The sequence below is a fragment of the Chrysochloris asiatica genome, unplaced genomic scaffold (genome assembly GCF_000296735.1).
Source record: "Chrysochloris asiatica unplaced genomic scaffold, ChrAsi1.0 scaffold00132, whole genome shotgun sequence".
NCBI classification, from domain to species: Eukaryota; Metazoa; Chordata; class Mammalia; order Afrosoricida; family Chrysochloridae; genus Chrysochloris; species Chrysochloris asiatica.
In genome coordinates this window covers 1057708-1081865 of record NW_006408650.1, presented here as the reverse complement: position 1 = coordinate 1081865, position 24158 = coordinate 1057708, and the positions used below count along the sequence as shown (strand labels likewise).

The window sequence follows — 24158 nt, the reverse complement described above, 5'->3', positions numbered from 1 at the left end:
CACTAGACATGATTGAAAACGAAAACATTAATTTAACTACAGAAAAACAGAAAATACATGCATGCTGAAATCACAATGTTGTTGTTGTTAAGTACCGTGGAGTCGCTTCGGACTCATAGTGACCGTGCACAGGGTTCCCAAGGCTGCAAATCTTTACGGGAGCAAAAAGGCAAAAGACATGAAAAACTGGGGGCAAATATTTGCAATTCAGGTCTCAGAAAAGGCCTGATTTTTATCATGTGGATGAAGTTCCTACATACCATAAGGAGAAAGACATCTCAGTATACAAGGAAATATATAAATGGACAGAGAATGGACAAAAGAGGAAATGGAGATGACACTTAAGTGTGAGTTAAAACTAAACCATGAAACTGCAAAGATGATGTCTGTCAACTCTGTGTTGGAGAGGGCTGGGGGCAGGGTCTAAGGTGACCCCAACTACCCGAACTACAAGTGCATATGTCTTCACCAAAGCAGCCCCCTTTTAGGAATTTACACGTGGACTTCCATAGGCTCACTCTGGAAATCAGCTGAGCAGCCCACGATGTGAGACTGGTTAGGTGAAGCATGCACCCCGGGATAGTGGCGCACACTGCAGCTGGAAGGAAAGCCCAGGAAAGGTCTGGACGTGTGGACACAGTCCACGCAGTTCAAACACTGAGGGCTTCCAGTCTACTTCCACCTCCTTGCCTTCTGTCTGTGTCCCCAGTGGTCTCCAGACAGTTTGGTCTCTTTCTTCCTCCACCTTCTTGCTACACATTGGTTCCCCCAAAAGGAAGGCCCTTCAGATGGGTTTCCCATGAGTGTTATGGTGCAGCCTGAGCTCACGGTGCAGCCTGTAGGATCTATGGGGCAGTGATGACAGGGCAGCACAGGACCAGGACACACCCCTCGGAAGCTGGTGTCTCTGATGGAGCAATGTGACTCCCTGGGCAGGACTCACATTAGTCATCCTGTGAAGTGCATTCTAAGCCAATAGCCCCGATCTGCGTCCACTAGCAGACAAGGTCTCCCCACCATGCTGTGCGCCACATGCAGGCACCAAAGCTGAGGGAAGGAGACTATGGGTGACCCCTTGAGGGTTTTAACGTTAATGGGTGGGAACAGATCACTGGTAGGTTTGAACTGCCAACCTTTAGGTTTACAATAGTGAAATGTACGTGGAGACCTTTATACAGGTCCAATTTGAGACGCTGTGGTTTTGGTTCTAGACCACCACAATATAGCAAATATCACAATAAAGTGACTCTTCATATGCGTGTGACTATGGGTGGTGGGATAGGGGATGATGAGCTGCTGATTGCAAGGTCAGCAGTTCGAATACCTCATTCACGGCACGGGGGGTGGGGGGGGAAGAGGAGGCTCTCTGCTCCCACATCAGCATTTACAGCCTCAGAAACACGATACAGACCACTCTGAGTCGGAACAGACCCCAGTGGCACACCACCACCACCAAGTGAGGGCTCCCTGGTAATGCAGCAGTTAATCGCTCACCTGCTAACCAGAAGGTCGGCGGTGTGAACCCACCAGCTGATTTAAGGGAGGAAAATGTGACAGTATGCTTCTAGAAAGACTTACAGCCGGGAGAGTCTAGGAGTCAGCACTGACTGGACCATAACACGTTTGGTTTTTTGGCAAAAACAAAGCATGGGCACATGGAGAGGTGGCTCCCCCTCCGAAGCCTGAGGGAAGTCACCAGGTGCCCCCCTGGCAGCACTTGTAGAAACCCGTCTTTCCTACCTGGAGTTGAGTTCTCCTGGGAGGCAGGGCCAGAAGGACTGGAGCTTAGCTCTAGCAACTTCCACGTATCCTGGAGGGAGCTGCTAGCCACTGAAGACGTCGACCTCTGTGTCAGGGGCCCAGCCTCCTGGAGCACTTGGGCCTGTGGTAGCTTTGGGGACCTATTTTCTTTCTGATGGGCTGATTTGCAGGTTGGCGTGGGAATCCTGGACAGGGTCTACAAATACATGGAGAGAAAGTCATCCTTGGGAGTTGCCCCCTAAACACATGTTGAAGTCCGGACCCTGCAGCGGACTCTAACTTGTTTGGTAAGAGGAGGATTCTTTGCAGACATTATCAGTTAAATCAGACCAAATTGGACGTCTTCTAATCCTAATTCTAGTTTTACACAAGGAGAGAACAGACAAAAAATGAGCATCCCACGAGGTGGCCCTGTGTGAGTTCCTGCTTACAAGGCAAGGAATACCAAGCAGCAAGCACCTGGGGTCGTGAGGGACCAGGCCGGACCCTCCCCAGAGGACGGAGAGCAGGGACCAAGCAGGAGCCTGAGGTAAGGAGCCTCTCAAGAGGCATTTCATTGCAGCTGCCCTGGGGCACTGAGCTCTCTTCAGCCTGGGGGAAGTGATGGGCCTGCCCAGTTCACACCAAGTCACAGGCCCATGGGAGGGGGTCCGGCTCAGAGGTGGACGGTCAGAGGGAGGTGCAGGAAGCCTGTATCTGCCTAGCATGTGCTGGGGATGTTGGGGTGTCCCTGCTACATGATGAGCCAGGTAACTTGGACATTGAAGGCTGAGTGACTGGAGAGGAGCCTGGGAAGCAGGTGCCATGGAGAACATGCCGCAAGTACACAGGAGGGTCACTCTGTGGTCTCTGTGTGTGTGTGTGTGGTGGTGGTGGTGGTGGTGGGGAGAACACGGGACGTGTGGCCAAACGCCTCCATAAACAACGGCTGCTTTGCCACCAGACCAGAAGAGCTGAGTGGTGCCCGTTCCCATGACTGACATTTGGATCAATGATTCCACAAAAGAATCCTGATCCCAAGACGGAAAACTGAAAATATGGACTCCAGACTTTGTGGAGCCAAGTGGGTTGCATAGACCCCTGGAACGACTGCCCTAAGATAATTTTTAAACCTTAAGCCCAAAAGAACCCCTGCTATTTATTGGTCTTCTTAAAACCAAACAATTTCACTGAACTACTATGGAATGTCTGCCTTGAGCAGTCTGCTTCTTTAAAATCTGTTTCTATTGGATCTGACAACAGTTAACTCAAAAGATTAGATCAGAGCCTTAGGGGGCGGGGGTCCACCTATAGGGGGGAGGGGCAGCTCAGAAAGGAGCATGACTTGGAGACTGTAATCAGTAACACGGAGCACACATGTGGAAACTTGAACTGTGGCATTTTTTGCTGTTTATTTTCAACAACAAAAATGTAAAATAAATGGTCTAAGTATAATTATATCTATGGAGTCCTGGTGAGGCGCTGTGGATTAATGCGCTGGACTGCACAGTCACTTTGAACTGCAAGGCTGATGGTTCGAGCTCACCAGCCGCTCCTTGGAAACCCTATATAGGGTGGCTATGAGTTGGCACTTAACAACAACATATATGTGTATATATATGTATATGTATATATGTATATATATATATATATGGAGTCGTGGTGTGGCGCAACTATAGGATAAGCACTGGACTGTAAGGTTGGCTTGAACTACAAGGTTGGCAGTTCAAACTCACTAGCTGTTCCTCGGAAACTCTACGCAGGGTCCCTATGAGTCGGAACCGACTCGACGGCACACTATTACCATATATAAAGTAGGGTTTCCGAAATCGTAAATCTTTATGGGAGCAGAAAGCCTCATCTTTCTCCCACGGAATGCTGGGTGGATTTGAACTGCTGACCCTGCGATGAGCAGCACAGTGTGTGCCCACTACACTTCCAGGGTTCCTTTCCACATGTATGTACGTACAAGCATCTGAAAGCCTGTTTCTTAGAGAACAGATTGCTACCTGAACTGTGAAGTGCGGCTGCACTTGTCCCAAGGGCAGGCCACGGTCCAGTGGTGACTCAGGCTCCTGACCTGGGCTCCGGGTCTCGGGGGCAGGAAGACGGGAGAGGCAAGATGATGTCCCTACAAGCAAGGGGAGGGAAAGGGTGTCCTGTGAGTGCGTATCACTTTAGACTTCTCCCTGGCAGAAAACAAACACTCCAAAAGGACAGCATATCCCCAAACCAAAGTAACTTCCACCCTACAGAAACTGGAAACCGTGTACACCAACATCTTACAGACCTACAGAATGTGTACACACATCACCAGACACACAGCTTGTCAAAAACTGTGTCAGACAGGAGCACATTCAGCAACAGACCCAAAGACAGATCCCTTCCATAGTGTACGAAAACAAGAGGCAAGGCGCACACACATACAAGCTGCGCAGAGACAAGGTCTCCACAGTGCATGTTCCCCAGACATCAGACCCAGATTGGAAACCAGCAATTCTGTTGGAACTTTATCTTCAAGCTGACACACTACAAAACACGGTTGCTACTGAAATCACATTTCTCAGAATGATGATCACCTGGTGGAACACAGCTTACTGAGGACCCCAAAAGGGTTGCTTGGTTCGTGTGCATGCCTGTGTGTTACAACCACTAATATTTACTGAATTGGAAACTGACATAGAAGTCTTTTAAAACCTTATTGGACAATGGCCACTCGCTTAGGTCTCCAGGGTTGCTATAACACAGACACCATGAGTGGGAAACGCGAATACACAGAACTGTTTCCCTGCAATTCTGGAGGTCAGAAGCTCAAATTCAGGGTGTTAGTGTAGGGAAAGGCTTTGGGGGAAGGTGTTTTCTTTCAACATCTGTGAGCCAGTGTTCCTTGGAGCTCTTAACGTCAGTGTCTTAACGTCAGTCTTGCCCTGGGTCTAGACGGTTCTCAGCACAGGGATAAAAGGTGTTGTTGGCCACAGCCCAGGGAGACTCCCCTTCCAAGGACCAGAGCTGGGCCCGGAGGGTGCTGCAGCCCACCCTAACGCCCCCTTCCAGCTGATTGGCTGATCACATCAGACCACTGAAAACCATGCTCCAGCTAAGTTGACACATATTTTGGGGACAGAGTTCAACCCAGGATGGCCACAATGACCACTGTGTGTGGTTGGGATCCTCCTAGCTAGCTGTTGTGTCCGTTCCTGGAAATTGGGATGGCATCAGCCACATCACACGTGGGCCCTTTCTCCAACCTTTGTACCAGTTCTGACACCAGCTGTGCCTCCAATCACCACACAGAACTCAAAGACAGTTGTCATGGTAATTGGGGTTCATTTGTGGAACGAGCCTGTCAAGGGTTTCTGAGGAGAAGCGGCTGGTGGGTATGAACTGCCAACCTAGCAGGACTCCCATTAGTGCAGTTTGTCGTTGTTGTTGTTAAGTGCTCTTGAGTCAGCTCCAACTCATAAGGACCCTATTATAGGGTTCCCAAAGAGCAGCTGGTGAGCTTGCACTGAGGACCTTGCAGTCAGCGCATTAACTCGCAGCCCCACACCAGGACTCTGCTACCGCAGTCTCAGGTTCTACTTCTGGGGTAGGGAAGGACCAGGCCAGTTCCTCAGCAGCCATGCCTCTGAGCTCTTGGCCCTTCAGGCCCCCAGCCTTCCAGCGTCTCTCCCGACCAGCAAGTGCTACAATGCATCAGCAAGCCTCACCCCAACCCAGAGGTGCTCAGCTCTCCAGTCAGTGGGCCATGCACTGGGGGGGCAAGGCCAGCTCCCACGAAGACAAGTGCCAGAAGCATCCAGTTAATCCAGGACACCTGCTGCCCAAAGGCAAAGTCTGGCCACTAGCTCACAAGGAGCCTTCTGGCTGGACTGCCTCCAAGGCCGATTCGTTCATTCTGGTGCTTGTGCACTGTGGAGTCGGTTCCGACTCTAGAGACCCTGGCTAGGCTTTCCCAGGAGGCCATCTTTCTCCCGTGAGTCTTCTCAACTATCAACAGCGCAGTTCAGACACATTGGCTTTCCTTCTGTCTTCACTGTCCAGCTTTTACATGCATACAACACAACTGAAGTGACAGAGGTTTTGCTTTCTGGTTTTCTAAGCATCTTGGTAGCATTCTGAAGCTAGCTCGGACCTCAATCTCCTGAGATAGACCCTCACCTCAAGTAAAGGACCTGTCCCCCCCACAATATGCAAGGGCGTGTGAAAAACAAAAGGTGGAGGTAGATGCATTTTCCTTGGTTTATAACACATAATATTTTAAAGCTATAAAATGTGTCAAAATCTTTGCCAAATTTGCTTTCAATAAGTTTCCTTCCCTGGTTTACTATTGATTTGTCTTAGCCTAAAATACAAAAGGGTATTAGTCATCTTCTGTGCAATTTGCTCATATAGCAATGATTTTTACCAGAACAGTAATTTTCTGTGCTTTATGCTGGCTTGATTATTTATGAAAACAGCACTGTCTCGTTTAAGAAAGATCCCATGTTCTTTATGCTGAGGTTTGTCTTACACACTTTGTTACGCTTTTCGTCTGGGCAGACAATGATTGTTTCTCAGGTACCCAGAATCCTGTCTGAAATGCTCAAAACCCGACAATTTGTGATTTCTTTTCCTCTTGAAAACCCTAAAAATGAACTTTAGTGGTGCTGTAGAATAAGCACTGAGCTGCTAACTGTAAGGTTGATGGTTCAAACCCACTCCTCGGGAAACAGATGAGGCTTTTTGCTCCCTCAGAGAATGACAGCTTCAGAACCCTTACATAGGGTGATGAGCTGGGAGCTACTTGGTAACAGTAGGTTTGTGGGTAAATCCTAAATGCAAAATAAAACTTTCTTGTTTTCCCACCCAGTCCAGAGAGCGAGGCGGGAAGAATTCAGTTTACCCATTTGCTGTGGGCATTGGCCGCCCTCCTCTTCCAGGGGCAAAGTGTTGTAAATACAGTGGTGGTGGCGGCGTGCTGTGGACCCGGTTCTGATGCACAGTGACCTTGCGTAGGGTTTCTGTGGCTGTAAATCTTCACGGGAGCAGAAAGCCTCATCTTTCTCCTGTTGTAAATATGAGGCACCTGGGAACAAGTGGTGGCGTGGGGTGTCCCCAGGGCCTGGGAGTGTTCTTGTGGCTGTGAGCCACCTCTGTCCCCCAGAGGCTGGTGCCTGCGTCCGTCCATGCACTGGGACCCCTCACTACCCCAGCTGTTTTTCAGACTTGTTTCATGTCAGTCTGGTGGCTCTGTCAGGGATGGTGGTCCGGTTCACGCAGCCTTCCTGTGGACAGATGAGCAGGGCTGGCTCCAGACGTGAAGACTCTATTCACTATGCGCACTATAGTCCTTGTTCTCAGGCCTGTTTTATGTTAGACCCCAACATTATCAGGGTCGCTATAAGTCAGAACCGAAGCGATGGCACTTAACAACAGTGATGTGTGTCCATTTTTATAGCCCAGATGCATCCTTCTTCTTGGACATTTTTCTTCAGGAAGCTAACCATGCCAACCTGAAGTCCTGTGTAACTTTCTGGCTCACTCCACTGCACCCACCAATGCTGGAGACTGTTCTCATCAGGGACCCTCTCAGAGCCCTGGGGGAAGGGTGGGACACCTGTGCTGGTACCCTAGGCATGGGCACCGTGTCATGGTGAGTCAGGATTTCCAGAACATTCTCAGAGAGGCAGGGGGGTTTGGGAAGCCCACTGGAACTGAGCTGACTCCGAAGGGCTGGGTTAGGATGACTTTGGAAGGGTCTTTAATGCTCTGCTTCCCAGACTCATCCCAACCCAAATCAGACACATTGCTGGTGAGCTCCATGCTATATGGAGAACTGGGCTCTTCCTCCCAGTAGTGGGTCTCCAGGCCAGTCTCCCACAGCCCTGTAGGGTGGGCTCAAACCTTCAACCCTCCCGAGTCCACAAAGCCAAGTGTTGTTGTTGTTATTAAGTACCGTGGAGTGGGTTCTGACTCATAGCGACCCTGTACAAGGTTTCCGAGGCTGTAAATCTTTACGGGAGCAGAAAGCATCATTTTTCTCCCACAGAACAGCTGGTAGTTTCGAACTGCTGACTTTGCGGTTGGTTCTCAGCTGGATTGGTAACCACTACGCTCCCAGAGCTCCAAGTGATCCCAGCAGAAACCTTTTCAGACAGTAAATATGCTCTTCCGCTTCTTAAGTGACCAGCCACCTACAATCCAGTGAAGGGCAAAAGACATCCCGGAATTCCTGGAATTTGAAGGATTGTGATTTTCATGGTAATGTAGCTATTTGCATAGGTTCCTGCAAAGTCACATTTGGTGAAAATAACAGCTGACCATAAGGAGGGAAACTGGCCTGGTACCTGGCTTACAGGCAAGGAAGGCAGGCCAGCAACCGAGGACAGAGACGTGTGGACAGAGGTATTGTAGGAGAGCCTGCGTTACCTGCATGGCCTCCCACCAACAGGGACTTCCAGAAGTGCAGTCTGAGGTTCCTCACGAACACTGCAGTAGAGCAGACTTGAGGCTCACTCCTGCACCTAGGCCCTACTTTGTCATCAAGAAGAATCTTTTCTTGAGATTATTCTTAGAAAGCAAACAAACAAACAAACAAACAAACTCTTAACAGAAGCTTAGTCAGCCTCGCCCCTTTTCTCCCTCCTGTCCCTGATAACCACTAGTGACCATTCTAGGAATTTCCTGAGAGTGGGTTCCGACAGTATTGGTCCTTTTGTGACTGACTTCTTTCATGGTTTGAAGGTTCACTTCTGCAGCCGACCAGAGCTCCACGTTTTATCCATTCTGCAGGTGGGCACTGAGACGCTTCCCACCACTTGGGATCTGTTTGTGACCCTCCCTTCAATACGATTGTGTTTATCAGAAGCTGGGAGATTGTAGAGAACGCCCCCAGGGCTTCAAAGCAAACTGAGCATTGTCTGGGTACCTCCTTGGTATCTGGCTTTGTCTGGCTGTTTGTTGACAATTCTGCCTTGACCCCTGGAGTTTGGACCAACTTCCCTCCCCTTTGGAAGAACCAGTTTTGCCTCCGTTTGCAACTCAGTTCCTCTGCCCTGTGGAAGTCTGTGTTTGTTGACCTTTCCTTTCCTGGTTCCCTCACTGCTTAATGAAGAGAAGAACATCTTTAACAAGCATCTCTTTTCTGTCTGGCTGTCTTTTTTCTGAAAATTCTCACACATGGGTCCAGAGGACAAGCAGAAGTCATAGCGGTCAGCGTTGGGAAGGAGGCTGTGGGCCGGGACTCTGAGGGGCAGTCAGGGAGGACACTGTGCTTCCTGGCCACTGATGACCATGAGGTGAGCGGACCTGGTAGGGGCAATGGTGAGAAGGTGGAGCCACCAAACCAAACCAGTGCCACTGAGGGGATCCCGACTCACAGCGACCTGAAGGACTGAGTAGAACCGCCCCTTTGGGTCTCCGAGATGGCCAATCTTTATGGGAGTAGACAGCCTCATCTTTCTACTGGGGGTTCAAACCGCTGACCTTGTGGTTAACAGTCCAACAAGCAACCGACTAGGCCACCAGGGTTCCTTAGTGTCTTTTGCTCTTGAGACCCCAGCCTTTAAAACTAAATCATGGGGGAGGGGGAGAAGCGGAAAGATTGAGCTGATCCAAGCTGATGAACTTGACCTATGCATACGAATGCAGTGACACAAAGAAACAATCCCACCCCCTCCACACACAGAGTAGACAGAGAGGGGCAACTTGGTGGGGAGGGAGGGACTACAAAGGCAAGAAGTGACTGGCTTACAAGCTTTCAAGAGGGACCCTAGAGCTAGGGGGCATGGAGGAAGGCAGAATCACCAGTGAGTACCATCCAATTTGTCTAGGTGGAGCTGATGGAATGAAATACAGATGGGTTACATGCGATACTGTAGTGAATAATGGTTATCAAGACGGATTGTGAGGGTTGGAAATGCAAGGGTAGATGTTTTGTAGCAAGGAAGAGAGCAATTATTTCTCCAGTCTAGGAGTGGAGGTCTCTGGGACCACCAACGGATAAGAGCCGAGAACAGGACCCCACCCAGAGAACCGGAGATGCCTGAGATGGAGACAGAGATGATGACATGGAAGGATGAAGCGGCTGGGGACTTTGGATCCAGAGAGGGAGAGGAACTGTGGGCCGAAGACTGAGGAGGGAGTGTAGAGCAGGGCTTTTAAGATATGCCCTTTGGTCAGAAGACGATGCATGGAGGGGATTGGAACCATGGCAATGTAATGATATACGATGGAATGAATATGGAACTGAGGTTCTCTCATGTAAACTATTATATAATTCACAATAAAACATTAAAAAAAAACAAAACCACCCGAGGGAAAGGCCAGACCCAGGACCCAGATACAGCTGCACAAAGACCTCATTCAAACTGTGACTCCAAGTTTCCTTAAACCGGACAGAGCATGAAGGCCTAGGCTTTGGATGCCTCACCCGTCCAGTCCGCTTGGTGTGGTTCACACTGGTTTTCCACATGTTATACAAGAGAGTAAGGAGGGTTGCTTTGCGCTAGGCATTGAGCTGCTAAGCTCAGGGTTGGTAGTTCAAACCTACCAGCGGCTCTGTGGGAGAAGGATGAGGCTGTCTGCTCCCATAAAGACTTACAGTTTGGAAACTCTATATGGGGCCGCTACAAGTCGGAGCCCACTCAATGGCGGTGGGTTGGATGATGCTGTTAGCAATCCTAGTTGTGCAGTGAGTTAAGCAAACTCAGCAGTTGCTCCGTGGGAGAAAGATGAGGCTGTGTGATCCCGTAAAGATGACAGCCTTGGGAACCCAGAGGGGCGGTTCTACTCTGCCCTGAAGGCTTCCCAGAAGTCCCCAGACTGGACATGAGGACAGTGGGTTAGGAAGCTGCTGGTAGAGAGGGTAGTTTTATGAGGAGGAGGACACGGAAGTGCAGCTCAGTGCTATAGTTTTATTGTTGTCATTGTTAAGTGCCAGTGAGTTGGTTCCAACTCATAGTGACCCTGTACAGGGTTTTCAAGTAACAGTTGGTGAGCTTGAACCGCCAACCTTGCAGTTCAAACTGACCTCACAGTCCAGCGCTTTAGCCCGTGGCAGATTAAAAGCTGCAAAATCGCCAAATGGCAGACCGAGGGCACACTTCTGCGTTTCTTGTTCTAGAATGAGGGAAGGAGACAGCACATGTCACCAGACTCTAATCTTTGTGTCCTTCAAAGCTGCGGTCATTATTTCACTTTTTTCCACAGAAAGAGCTTCTCAATATGTTTATTTTCATTAAATTCTTAGAAAAGTGAAAGGAAAAAAAAAAGACTGTTGCTAAGTGTGCTGGCTGAGGTCGGTTTGTTGTTAAATGCGGTTTAGCCAGTTCCCACTCCAAGCGACCCTGTCTTGGATCATCATCTGTCCATAGTTCAAGTCCTCTTTGCTTCCCACAAGCAAGGCTATATGTCAGGTGGCCAATGAGACTTCCTCCCATCCTGATGCCACGGTCTCCTTCCTACAATCCAGCTTCCCAGGTTCTTTGTCGGCGTACAGATTGAATAAGTGTGGTGAAAGAATACAACCTGGTCAGACACCTCTCGGGATTTTAAACCCTTCAGTATCTCCTTGTTGTGTCCAAATGACTGCCCCTTGTTCTATGTACAGGTTCCTTAAGTGACGTGTTCAGGAAGGAATACCCCTTCTTGGCAATGTTATCCGTAGATTGTCATGATCCACACAGTTGAAAGTCTTTGCCTAGTCATTAAAGCACAAGCAGACATCTTCCTGGTATTCTCTGCTTTCAGCTGAGATCCATCTGATGTCAGCAGCGATGTCAGTCCCACGTCCTCCTCGGAAGGCAGCTCCCTGTTGCTGTACTGGTGCAACAGCTTTTGAATGATCTTCGGTCACATTTGACCTGCATGTAGCATTCATAATATCAGTTGATGATTTCTGCATTCCGTTGGGTCACATTTCTTTGGAACGGGCACAGATATGGATCTCTTCCAAATGTCTTGGCATAGACATGAATCCATTTTCTGAAACATTTCAATTTGTATTTCGTCAAGTCCTGGAGCCTTGGTTTTTGTCAATGTCGTCAGTGCAGATTGCACTTAGCAGTAAGTTCTGTGTCCTGTACACAGAGGACCCCATAGCTTCTTTTCAAGCCTACAGGGAGCCCCATTTTCTGACCCCATTGAAATCAGAATGAGGCACAGCTATCAAAAGCCTTTAATAAATAATTAGAAAATGATCAACTCTCTCCCTTATAACCTTGCATGAAAAAGAAAAATGGAACCCACAGCGGCAGAATTTCTAGAAATGAATTACAATCATGATACTACAGTGGTCGCCATCAAGATCCCCGGCTCATGGTGACCCCAGTGATGGATGAGAACTGCCCCCTTGGGGTTCTCTTGGCTGGGGTCTTTAGAGAAAACCTGTATTCTGCAGGACTGCTGGGTGGGTTCAGACCACCAAACTGGTGATTAGCAGCTAGGCACTTAACCACAATGCTCTTAGAGCTCCTTATACAATACCTGGAGTCCTGGGGTGGTGCTGGGGGTTAATGCACCAGACTGCAAAGCCATTTGAACTGCAAGGTCGGCGGTTCAGGCTCACCAGCTGCTCCTCAGAAGCCCTATACAGTGTCGCTAGGGGTCGGAATCGACTCGATGGCACTTGACGACAACAATGTACAGTATCTAACACAACACTAGACCTCAAGGTCTCTGGGATATGGCTAAAGCTATAGTCAAATGAAATTAAGAAAAGCAATTTTTAAATAAAGATTAAATACAATTAACATCAAACACTCAGCTGAAGAAATAAGGGACCAAACAATGAAACAAACCCAAGGAATGGAATGAGCCAAGACGCCACAGAACCTTCCGGTCAGGATGGAAGACGGGGCAGACACGGCAATAATCCATCAGCTCCAAAGAGTGACATTTGGAGAGACCTTCTGGAAGGGAGGAGGGAGCGGGAATTCTCTCCACAAACATGTCAAGTACCACGTCTGAGATGTCTGGCAAGATCTCCCGAGACCGGAAAGAAATGGAAACAGTAGCAATTTGAGGACTAGTTGGTGACTGAGAGTCTTCAAGGAAACACGGGTCTGAGCAGGAGAAAGCAAAGGCCACTAGAGCAGAGACGGCAGACAAGAGATGAAGAGAAAAGATTCAGAAGCTGCCGGGGTTTGGGAACCATAGACCCTCCACTGAGGCATGGCAAGTCTTCAAGGCACAACTGTAAGGACTACAGGAAAAGCCCACCTCAGCTGAGCCATCCTTCAAAACTACGGTCAAAATGAACGGCCTCTCACCTCGTGTGGACTGTTACTGACTGGATACCTGAATGTAGGGCAGGTCTACCCCGCCCCGAATGCGTTCTCAGAAAGGAAAGCCTGGCCTTGTATCTGACCCAAATCAAGTCGTGTGACTGGCACCCTCCCTGTGGCCTCAGTGTGAACAAGGAGGTACTGTCTGAGAAGGCAGCGCTCGCTCGGCAGCCATCCTCAGGCAGCTGGGTGAGAAAGGGCCTGAGGATTAGCAGTCACCATTCTGGGCACATAGGCCTTGGGGGACCGCAGTCCAAGCACTGGATTTGACAGTGGCTAATTCCTTTAAAGAGAGTGAATTTACACCAGGGCATGAAGGCCACACCTGGAGCTAGTGCAGGGCCAAAGGCTGGGGACCCAGGGACCTGGGGGCACTCCTCCAGACCCCAGTAGGTAACTTGTCCCAAAGTGGCAAGTTTCAGTGTCAAGCACTTGCAAAATCCAAAAAAATCACATGCAAGAGGATTTAAGATATGAATGTAACAAATGATCGACAACTCTAAATGGGAACCTTACTATTCATCCACGCATGCCAGTCTAGATGGGTACGGGGTTCACTGGTAATCAGCTAGAAAACATGAAGCTGAGTTCCAAGTTTGTTCGGTTCTTAGAAAATCATTTCCAGATGGGTCAAAGATTTTCTTGCAAAAATAAATAAGTAAAATCACAGAAATACTAGAAGAGGACGTGAGTAAGCATTTCTCATAAGTTTGAAGTGGAAGGCCCAACCCAACATCCACAGACTATGAATTAACTCCACTCTACGGGCATAAACACCACAGAACAAAGTACAGCCAGGCGGAACGTTCTGGTGCCCCGAGGAGGTGGAGGACGCGCAACCTCACTACTGCCCGGGAATGGCAGCCACTTTGAGAGCCGGTGGTTCTGCAAACCAATGGACACAGAGCTACCATCTGACCCTGCACAGCAGCAGGCCCATGACAGCAGTGTTTTCCATAAAAGTTAAAAGGTTTAAACATCCATCGGCTGACAAATGTGTATGCGCAGAGACCCGTGAACACATGGAACATCATTCCGCCATCAAATAGAAGAAATCCTGTCACATGCCAAAACCCGATGACACTTGAAATACGCTGCTGAGTGACAGAAGCCAGACACAAAAGGACGCGCACTGTGGGGTTTGACAGACATGAAGTGCCCAGACTAGGCAAATCCACAGAGATAGGAGGCTGGGAGTGGGGAGGGAGGGAGGGAGGGACTAACAATGGCTATGTGGTCTCTTTTTTGGGTGATGTCCTAAATGTTCTAAAATTATCGCTGGGCTGATGGAGACAGAGCTTTGCGAATATGCTAAAAACACTTTAGTGTCCAACTTACATGAGTAAATTATATAGTATGTAAATTAGACATGCAAATAAAACTGCTGAAACATTTTCAGAAAGATCAAATGGCTCATATTCCTAATATACAGAGATTTTATACACGAGTGACGAAAACCCCGCCAGCTGCTGCTAAAGGCTGTCCAGTGGGTTCTGACCCAAAGCGACCCTGTGTAGGGCTTCTGAGCAGCAGCTGGTGGATCAGAACTGCCGACCTTGTGCTTCCAAGTCCAGTGCTGATCCAACGGCACCAACCCAGGAGTCCAGGCATGCTGAGGAAGCACAGATGACCACTGTTGGTTTTTAAGTGCTGTCCAGTGGGTTCTGACCCATGGCGACCCCGTGACCCAGAGAGCTACAAGGTCAGTGGTTCAAAGTGACCTTTTGGTCCAGTGAATAGACACACAGAATTGAAAACAATGAAATATTTTCCTGTCTAGACCGGCAAGGAGCATTTTAAACAAACGCTTTTGCGGCCACAGGGGTGCTTTATCGACTGTGGTAGAAACGGAAGCTGCAGCAGGCTCTCTCAGGGGGTGACTCTGCTACCCCCAGAACTTCCAGTGTTTTCTTGGGGGACCTGTGCGCACCAGACAGGAGGCACTGCTCCCCAGCTGACAACTAGACAATCAGCACCAAGGCGAAATCCCCAAGGAGAGCCAGTACTCTGGACGCTGTGCCTGAGCCAGGCGGGCACAGGGTCATCCAGCAATACCCCTTCGTGCTGTCCTGTGTAGGCCCACACTTCTGAGCACAGGCTCCAACAAGTGGCGTGGCCGAGCCTCCTCCTCATAACCAGAGACACAAAAGCAGGCGGTGCTGGTGCCCATGAAGGGGCAGGGACGGGCGTGGGGGCTGAGCAGATGGGGCAGGTTGAGGGGTCCGCGGTGGCGTCCACTGTTCATGTTCATGGATGCTGATGTGTTCCTCTAGAAAAAGGACCAGGGGCTTCCACATCAGAGAGAAGGCCCTTGGGCCTGACCCAGTTCCGCCAACAGCAGGAAGAGCCCAGCACAGGCTGACCACTGAGACAGGGGGACGATCCTCAGGGGCCAGGCAGCCTGAGCCAGCCCCTCAGGCAACACAGAAAGTTCTTCCATCCCTGTTGGTAGCTGAATACACGTTCTGCTCACAGTCAGCCATTCAGTGTGACAAGCATCCACACTGCCCAATGACTGAGGCCACCGGTGGGTGAGGCTGACGAGTGACCCCGGTCACAGACGTGCAGGCTCGCCCTGAGCCTCTGTGGTCGGTTCCGACCACCATGTGGTTCTGAGGGAGACGGTGTTCCCAAGAAAACAAGTGTCGTGGGCTTGCCTACTTATGAACTTCCAAAGTCCTAAGTCAGTACACGGAGCGGAACCCAAACCCCTTCTGATGCTCCTGCCTCAAATGCCAGGAAGGAAACTGACACACACCCAACCCCAACCCAAGCTCCCCCCCACACCAGGGCTTCGTCTCACACTCACTCAGAGCACACACCTGCTCCTTCACACGCACCCTCTGCTGCACGCATCCTTACAGGTGCACATGTGGACACACAAGCTCACACATGCAGCTACACACTCACACACACAAACACACACGCGTGCACTCAGATACACACTTCCTCACAGGTATACACGTGGACACACGAGCTCACACACGCAACCTCATACATGCACTCAGATATATGCTTGCACACATAGGCATATTCACTTACACACGCAGTCACCCACACATATGCACTCACTCACACACACATATGAATGCACATATGCATGTACTCAGACCCCCACCTGCTCATACATGCACACATGCTCATACATGCACCCGCACACACACACCCCTTTCTAAGTTTGCTTCTTGAGATAGGCTCTTGAGCAGCTTTCTTCTCTCCATCCCATCAGGACATGTCTGTCCCACACAGGAAGTGGAGTCAGCACTAGAGTGGGGGCTATGGGCATCCTGCAGTATGGTCACAGCATCGTCACTGCAATTAGAGCCTGGGGTCGAGGGAGAAGCTGGGTATCACAGCCACCAGGCTGACAGGCATCCTTGGAGACACTGTGATGACAGGATTGTCATCGTGTCAAAGTGCTGTTGACTGTACTCACTGTCTTCTCTTCTCAGAGAGACAGTGTCTTAAGCCATTTCTAGGGTCAAAGAGCACTTTAAGTCTTGGAAAGAGCCAGGAAAACGGCCCCACAAAGGCGTCACCAGTTAGGGTTGCAGCCAACAACGTGTCCTGTGTCCTGATGAGCTCTCACAAGCCTTGGACGTCACTGGAGACCCTTCATCAGCCGGGCAGGCCTCTTGTGGCCGCGATCTGGATGTCAGTTTCTTCTATCTGTCAAAAGTGCACAGTTTCCTGCTCTGTTATTGATCTTTCATCTCTAGGATGCTTGTTCTTGGAGACATTTCAAAATGTACTGAGATGGCATCTGCTGGTCCAGGTGGAAACACAGTCTCCATGCTATGGAGGCGAGTCTTCCTTACCCCTTGAGGGTGTCACAGGATCAGCCGAGTTTGTGCGCGTCCGTCCAGAGAGAGCTGAACCCCACATCACAGGTGCGGGAGGAGCCTGTGCAGAAGCCCCAGGAGGAGACGTCCAGTCCCCACAGAGAAGGGGAGAGCTATGAGGCAAGACCACAAGATGCTACACTACGGCTTTCTAGTAAAATGGAAATTCCGCAGATGGACAGAAGAGGCAGAAAATCCACACAGACAAGTCATGGAGGAAAATGAGAAGATCCCTAAACACTTACCCTTAACACAGGGTCAAGGACAGGTTTACCATGGGGACTTGCTGTTCTTGGACAGAGGTCTGGGGCCTAGTGTCAGGATGGCAGAGGACAGAAGGCAGGAAGCAGCTGGTACCTAGATGGCTGAGGGGTCAGCTGAGGGGAAGGGACTCCCTAAGTCTGTGATGAGGGATATATGGGTGGATGGGTTGGTAGATGGTAAATAGGTGGGTAGGAGAATGGTTGGGGGACAGATGGGAGGAAAGATAGATGAATGGGTAGATGGGTGAGTGGGTGAGTGGGAACATGGGAAAATGAATGGGTAGGAGGGTGGGTGGCTGGATGAGAGGGTGGCTAGATGGATGGGTGGATGGACAGGTGGGTGGGTGGATGGACAGCTGGCTGGCTACAGGAATTCACAATTCACAAGGGAATGGCTAAGTGGAACAAGGCGTCCAAAACTGAAGGCTAGGGCTGCAATGGGAGAGAAAGAACCACGCCTCAGGCTGAGAGAGCTGTCCCTCTCCTGAGAGAAGGCAACCGAATGGAACCCTGATTGCTGGGGTCGCTGCGGTGGTTCAGGGAGACCAACAGGACAAGGGAGGAGTGTAGGCAGACGGCAGTGTCTTTAGAAGCAGCGAGGTTTCTCAGGAAAGTGGCAAAACCCCCCAGCCTAGCAGTGCCTCTGAGGAGCCAGGGGAAACCCACCTTTGCCTGGAGTGGAACAGAAGGAGGTTGTTTGCCCTGCCTCAGTTTACACCCCCCTCCCCCGCAATCCCTCCTTCAGGGAAAGGGGTGGGGTGGGGACCCTTGGAATTACAAGGCTTCTGAGATAAGACCTCTTCCAGTCATCCCCAATGCCAAAGGGTTGATGATTAATGGTAGTGTTAACGCTCAGGTGAGGCTCACAGATAAGGGTCCTCAGCTTTGAGTCCCAGCACCCATGCAGCAAATATCTGTGGGGCATGCACACAGCACGTGTCTGCTCCTTCCACCGTGCTCACCCCACCCACTGGTGGTTACACAGGAAACTGACTCCCGCTGTCTGCACTGCTGAGTCCTGGGAGAGACGCCCCCTGAGGGCAGCTTCCTGGTCCTCCCTGCTCCTTTGTTGTTAGGTGTCCGGAGCCACTTGTGATTCATTACTACCCTGTGTAGGGGTTCCAAGGAGGGGCTAGTGGGTCGGATCTGTCAACCCTGAGGTTAGTAGCCCAGTGCTTACTCCACACCAGGACTCCTCCCTGCCCTTCTCAGAGGGGGCTTTTCCTGAATGCCCTCAGCGTCCACAACTGAGGACGGTGTGGGGGTGGGGCTGGGTGAATTATAGAGGACATGTACGAGGACAGTTCTCCTTCCAAAAAGGAGCAAATGACCTGGCTTTTACCTCTAGAACATTCTCTGCGGACTTGGCTCCTATCCCAAGACAGCAGAGGATCACATGGATCCACGTGGGGCAAGGGGGGCTCACTGTAATCTCTGGAAATCAGTGCTGAGCTACAAAAGGGGTGTGTGCAGGGGGCAGTGAGGTGAGAAACCGGAAGCAGATGGACTGGCCAGTGAAGCTGAAGGAGCATGCGCGCCCGGTGCTTCTACGCAGACGGTGATGCGTGAGCACGACTGGACGGCAATTCCTGCGCCCGAGCAGCGGGGGCCCTGGGAGCACACTGGTGCCTTTATCTGGGAGCCGCGCTGACCTGCAGGCGTTCCCACACTGGCTGCCAGGACGGGGTCGCCAGCAGGGCCCTATAGAGGCCTCACTTCACAAGGCGCTGCCCTGTTCTCTCCATCCCCCCATCAGCTCAGGCGTCATGTGGTGGCCCCCTTCCTGCTCACCCCGCATCCCAGGGGGACCGTGTCTGCCTTCACTGGTCACCCTGCTTGGCCACATCTGTGCCTACTCATCCGGGAGAACCGCGTCTGCTCCCACTTACCCTGGCGGCCCAGCCTGGCGCGGAGCCGGTTTCCAGCCTCGGTGAGTTGTTCATTCTGCTGCCGCAGACTTACGATGCGCCTGGCTGCGGCCCTCAGCTGTCTCTGCAGTCGGAGCTCGGCGGAATGCTGAGCAGGGTGTCCACGTGCTGGGCCCTGAAATGTGAGAGAGACAGTGGCCCTTTCCCAGTGGGCGCTCCAACCCCAGGCCCCCCACCATAATTAGGGAGCTCCTTGAGTTCTCTGCCGAATGTTCTTTCAGATGGAAACAAAGGCACAGTTGTGTTAGCACACAAAAGTTCGGGTGGTCGGCCACTCTTCCCCTCCCCCTGCTCATCGGCCCTCTTCCCTCAACTGGCACCATCCTCAGGCCCAGTGGCTCTCCCGGGGGGTGGTCCTTGCAGACACTAAGGGGTGGGGTTGCCCCACTGACCTCTCCTGATGGGTAGGGGTAGAAAAAGCTGACACTAGCCCCCTCGCTGTACAGGTGGCTCACAGCCCAGGGGACAGTGGACAGGCGTGGGTCATGAAGAGGAAGCATAGGGAAGAGGGACAGGTGCCATCAGGAAAGGCTGAGAGGCATTGCTCCTCTTGTGCCAACTGGTCTCACACCTGTGAAAGCCACATTGTGCCCACCTGGCAGCAGCCACCTCAACAAGGAAGCAATGCCAAGTTCCAGGAAGGACAAGCACATTCTGTAGCCCTCAGTGTCCAGGTGTACCACCCAGCCCCGCTGGGGTCAGTGTTGGTGCACTGTGGTGTGGGGGAGGTGTGACAGGCCAGCCTGCACACTCTGGAGTCTGACCCATGACTCTGGGCCCATGGCCCATGGCCATCGAGACCAAGGGAAAGGACTTGGGCGGATCTGGGGGAAAGGCACTTAGATCAACAGCCAGGGCACAGCCACCCTCAAGGGATCCACAGGGACCGAAGGACAGCTATAGGGAAAGTGCCACAGCCTTTCTGCCTGGCCCAGGGAGAGGAGGGGACCCAGGCTGTGATGAGGGGACAGGGGAGGGGCGGGGCTCAGGCCTGCAATGGGTCAAGTATTGGATTGCTAACTGCAAGATCAGCAGTTCAAACAGCAGTCACTCTGCGGGAGAAAGATGAGGTTCAGAAACGCTAGGGAGCGGTGGGTGCGCTAGACATCAGTGATGAGTGACCACCACCATGGGAGCCCCAGATAGCCGTGGACAGTGGTGACATACTGCCCCCTGGTGGCAGGGACGCGCAGTCTCAAGAGGAGAGGGCAGCATGGACGGAGCCTGTAGGTCTCACCCCCAGGGGACCACAGGGCAGGGATGAAGCTGCAGGCCCCGGGAGTTGGGCAGAGGCTGTGGCACATGCTCATGAGCCAGCTCGGCCGCCTGTGAGGGCTTAGTCTTTTATCAGATGGAATTTCAACCTCGGCTGTCCTCTGTCCACACAGGTTCACAAGGCGACAGCTATTACCCCATGCCCACGTGTCAGGTGACTGGAGATGCTGTATCCCTCTGACTGCCGCACAGCCATCAAAACCCGAAGGCCCACCTGATCCCACCTAGGGCCTCAGGGGTTCAGTTGTTGGGGCTCTGCAGTTGCCTTTTCCAGAAGGTTCCAGTTTATGTTTGTTCTCTCTCTGCTGACACTGTTTCTTGTCAGAACCCGTCCAGCTGATAGGCCTGGGCATGGTCAGTTGACCTCCACTGTGGGGAAAAGCTCTTCCCCACTTGCCTACCCACTGGGGCACGGTGAGGGCACACGCATGGATGGACGTCTGGGAGCACGGGTGGACAGGCCTGTGGACACATGCATGGATGGACGTGTGGGAGCATGGGTGGACAGGCCTGTGGACACACGTGTGGAGGCATGCTCTCCTCCAGTTCCATTTGTCCCCTTTGAGCATCTTCACACCTGAACAAACACTTCTGCACAGAGCCTGGCTCCATGAGACTCGGAGATCTCAGGCGGCACGGCAGCTCCTCAGCCCGTCTCCCTTTCCACACAGACCCCCCACATAGTCCTCTTCTCCGTGGACTTGAAGAGCTGTGCCACAGTTCTGAGGGGCCCTGGTGAGCCCTCTGATGGTCCAGCCCCACCCCACCCCCACTGAAGTGACTCCTTCAGTCTCTAAGTCTGCTTATTCACACGACTTCCTGCCCTCACACTAGTAACAAGCAGGACATGGGGCCAGGGCCCTGCCTCCAGACAGGGTAACCACACTCACCCCGAGCTAGACATGGACAGTGCTGGGGGGACAGCAGACCACGCTAGGCCCCTGGTGCAGGACTGTGTGTGGATCTGGGAGCTGAAGGACAGCTCGACTACAGGGCCTTGGGGACAGCCTGTCTGTCTGTCCTGCCCTGCCGCACCCCCACTCCTGCCCGTGTCCCTGGAGGTCCAGGAGGCCAGCAGCCCATCTGCTCCAGTGTCCTCCCTGTCACAGCTCCCACACGCGTCCCTCATGTACCCCTGAGTCTCTGCTCTCACCAGCAGTGGTGGCAGGGCACCCACCTGTCTCCAGAGGGCCGTGGTCTCCAGGCTTTGAGGCTGTTTCCCGTCCTCTGCCTCCCCTCCTTCCTTCTTGGTGGTGCTAAGATGCTTGTCCAGCTCGGCCACTTGCCTGTTCAGTTCTGAGACCTCCATGTGCACCTGGTCTACCTCACGGGGCAGCTGGAGCCGGACAGCATCCATCTCTGGCGGTTTCTGCAGCACCTAGTCACCAGGGATGGGTCAGGAGGGAGAGGCTCCAGGGATTTGGCAGTTGCAGGGAGTGGGTCTGGGGGAGCAGGTTTGGGGGACAGGTCTGGGGGCAGGTCTGGGGGAACAAGTCTAGAGGAGCAGGTTTAGAAGAGCATATCTGAGGGAACAGGTCTGGGTGAACAGATTTGGAGGAGTAGGTCTGAGCAAGCAGGCCTCATGCAGCAGGTCTGAGGGAGGGCTCAGGTAGACCTGAGGAGCAGGTTTTAGGGACCAGGTCTGAGAAAGCTGGTCTTGGGGCACAGATCTGTGGAAAAAAGGTTCCAGGAGCAGGTTTGAGGGGAAAAGTCTGAAGGAGCAGACTAGCGGGAGCAAGTTCAGCAGTAGGTCTGAGGGACTAGGTCCCAGGGACACCTTGGAGCTCCAAGAGCAAACACGCAGACTACTTGGATGCCACTCCCCTCCTGACTCGCAGATTCATTCATGCTAAGTATGCAGCACCCAGGGCAGCTGGCAATGTGGGCAGTTGGGGCAGAGCCTGCCCTGGGCCCCAAGGGGATAAAGAAGAGCCTCAAACCCTCTCCTTGAACCGGGGCTCTGAAAGGTACAGAGAGTTGAGGTGTCAAGGGCTAGGGAGACGGTGAAGACTGCCAACCTGTGGTTCAAGTGGCCCTTACGGCCCAGTACCTTCCTGAGGCCATCAGACTTCTAGGTAAAGGTATACCTCGTGTTACTGGGTTTCTCTTTGTTGAGCTTTGCAGATACAAGGGCAAGTCACAAAGCATTGCTACAAAATCATGACAACTTATTAGACAAAAACGCCAACATGCAGAGCTAGTGCTTCTTCCCAGCGACCCTTGCACACGTCTGAAGGCAGTTTCCCATCTCTCACCTCCTCTGCAAGGGGTTCTGCCCTCTTGGCTTTGCACCATGTATGTACAAACAGAAGTTGGACATCCTTGAGGAACTCAAATCGTGCTTCTGTGAAATGCTCTTTGAATTTGGGGGACACAAAGAACTTTAAAGGGACAAGATCAGGGTTTTAGGGTGGATGGAGGAAGGCTTCCCAGGGAAATTCTCGGAGAATGAGCAGGTGCATTGTCAAGATGAAAACAAGATTTCTTGGTTCAATTTTGCTGGCCTTTTCCTCACCATTGCAATTTTGTTTCCTGAAAAGGTCTTCACAATAAGCCCCCATGACCATCCTGTGTCTTTTGAGAACATCTATCAAAATTACCTCTTTGAAGCCCCCAAACCAGTTGCCGTAGCCTTCTGAGGTGTCCTCTCTGCTTTGCACTGAACTGACCCAGCAGAACCCCTTGGAAACCACTGGTCTGATTGGGCCATTTTTTCAAAGGCACCCTAAAAGGAGTCCTGGAGTCCTGATGTGGCACTGCGGGTTCATGTGCTGGACTGCAAAGTCGGTTTGAACTACAGGGTTGGCGGTTCAGACTCACCAGTCGCTCTTCAGAAACCCTACATGGGGTTGCTATAGGTCGGAATGGACTCGATGGCACTTAACAACAACAAAGGGGTCCTGGTGTGGTGGCGCAGTAGGATATGCACTGCAAGATCAGCACTTCACTCCTCGGAAACCCTGGGTGGAGAGTCAGCACTGCGTCTACAGATACTACACAGCAACATGGAGCTGATGAGGCTACTTGTAATTTCCAAGGCTAGTTTTATCTGGACTCAGTCTCTCTAGATAGAAAAGAGTTCAGAGGGCCCTCCCACTACACCAGAAGGAAGAGCCAAGAACGTGTCCTGGGGACCTGGGGTCTCAGCACGGTGACGCTCCTAGGTCCAGAGGAAAACTGATGCCAAGACACATGGAGGTCCCAGGAATGCTGGGCCTACAGGTGCTGAAAGGAGACCAGGAGCTCACTCTCCAGCCTTCCCCAGAGTCGGCACTCTGAATCTGGGCTTCCAGTCTCCTGAACTATGAGAGAAGACAGCTCTGCTTGTTGGAGGCCCCACTTGTGCTATTTCTGTTGTGGCATCGCCAGAGAATGAAGTTGTTGTTGTTGTTGTTGTTAGGTACCACTGAGTCGGTACTGACTCATAGCGACCCTGTGCACACCAGAATGAAACTGCCCGGTCCTGGGCCAACCTCACTATTGTGGCCACACTTGAGTCCATTGATGCTGCCACTTTGCCAATCCATCTCTCTGGGGGTCTTCCTCTTTTTCTCTGACCCTCCACCCTATCAAATATGATATCATTCTCCAATATGTTCCAAGTATGAGAGATGAAGTTTGGCCATCCCGGCCTCCAAGGAGCACTCTGGCTGCACTTCTTCTAACACAGATCTATTGGTTCTTTTGGCAGTCCATGGCACTTTCAATATATTCCAACACCATAATTGAAAAGCATCAATTCTTCTACGGTCTTCCTTATTCACTGTCCAGCTTTCGCATGCATATGAGGTTATTGAAAATACCATGGCTTGGGTCAGGTGCACCTTAGTCCTCAAGCTGACA

At 51.5% G+C, this 24158-nt stretch overlaps 1 protein-coding gene across 1 annotated transcript in view; it reads right to left on the bottom strand.

Annotated features, from left to right (window-relative positions):
• Nucleotides 1-492: 492 nt before the first annotated feature.
• CCDC57 (coiled-coil domain containing 57) overlaps nt 493-24158 on the bottom strand; it is a 64634-nt gene continuing 40968 nt past the window's right edge. Inside the window, exons 14-23 of the mRNA XM_006869621.1 lie at nt 21206-21693; nt 20717-20777; nt 19002-19155; nt 18664-18764; nt 15093-15276; nt 10759-10842; nt 8152-8211; nt 3750-3871; nt 1728-1957; nt 493-598 (exon numbers count right to left, since the gene is read on the bottom strand). Of these exons, the coding sequence (XP_006869683.1) occupies nt 493-598; nt 1728-1957; nt 3750-3871; nt 8152-8211; nt 10759-10842; nt 15093-15276; nt 18664-18764; nt 19002-19155; nt 20717-20777; nt 21206-21693 (1590 nt within the window). The remainder of the gene's footprint in view (nt 599-1727; nt 1958-3749; nt 3872-8151; nt 8212-10758; nt 10843-15092; nt 15277-18663; nt 18765-19001; nt 19156-20716; nt 20778-21205; nt 21694-24158) is intronic.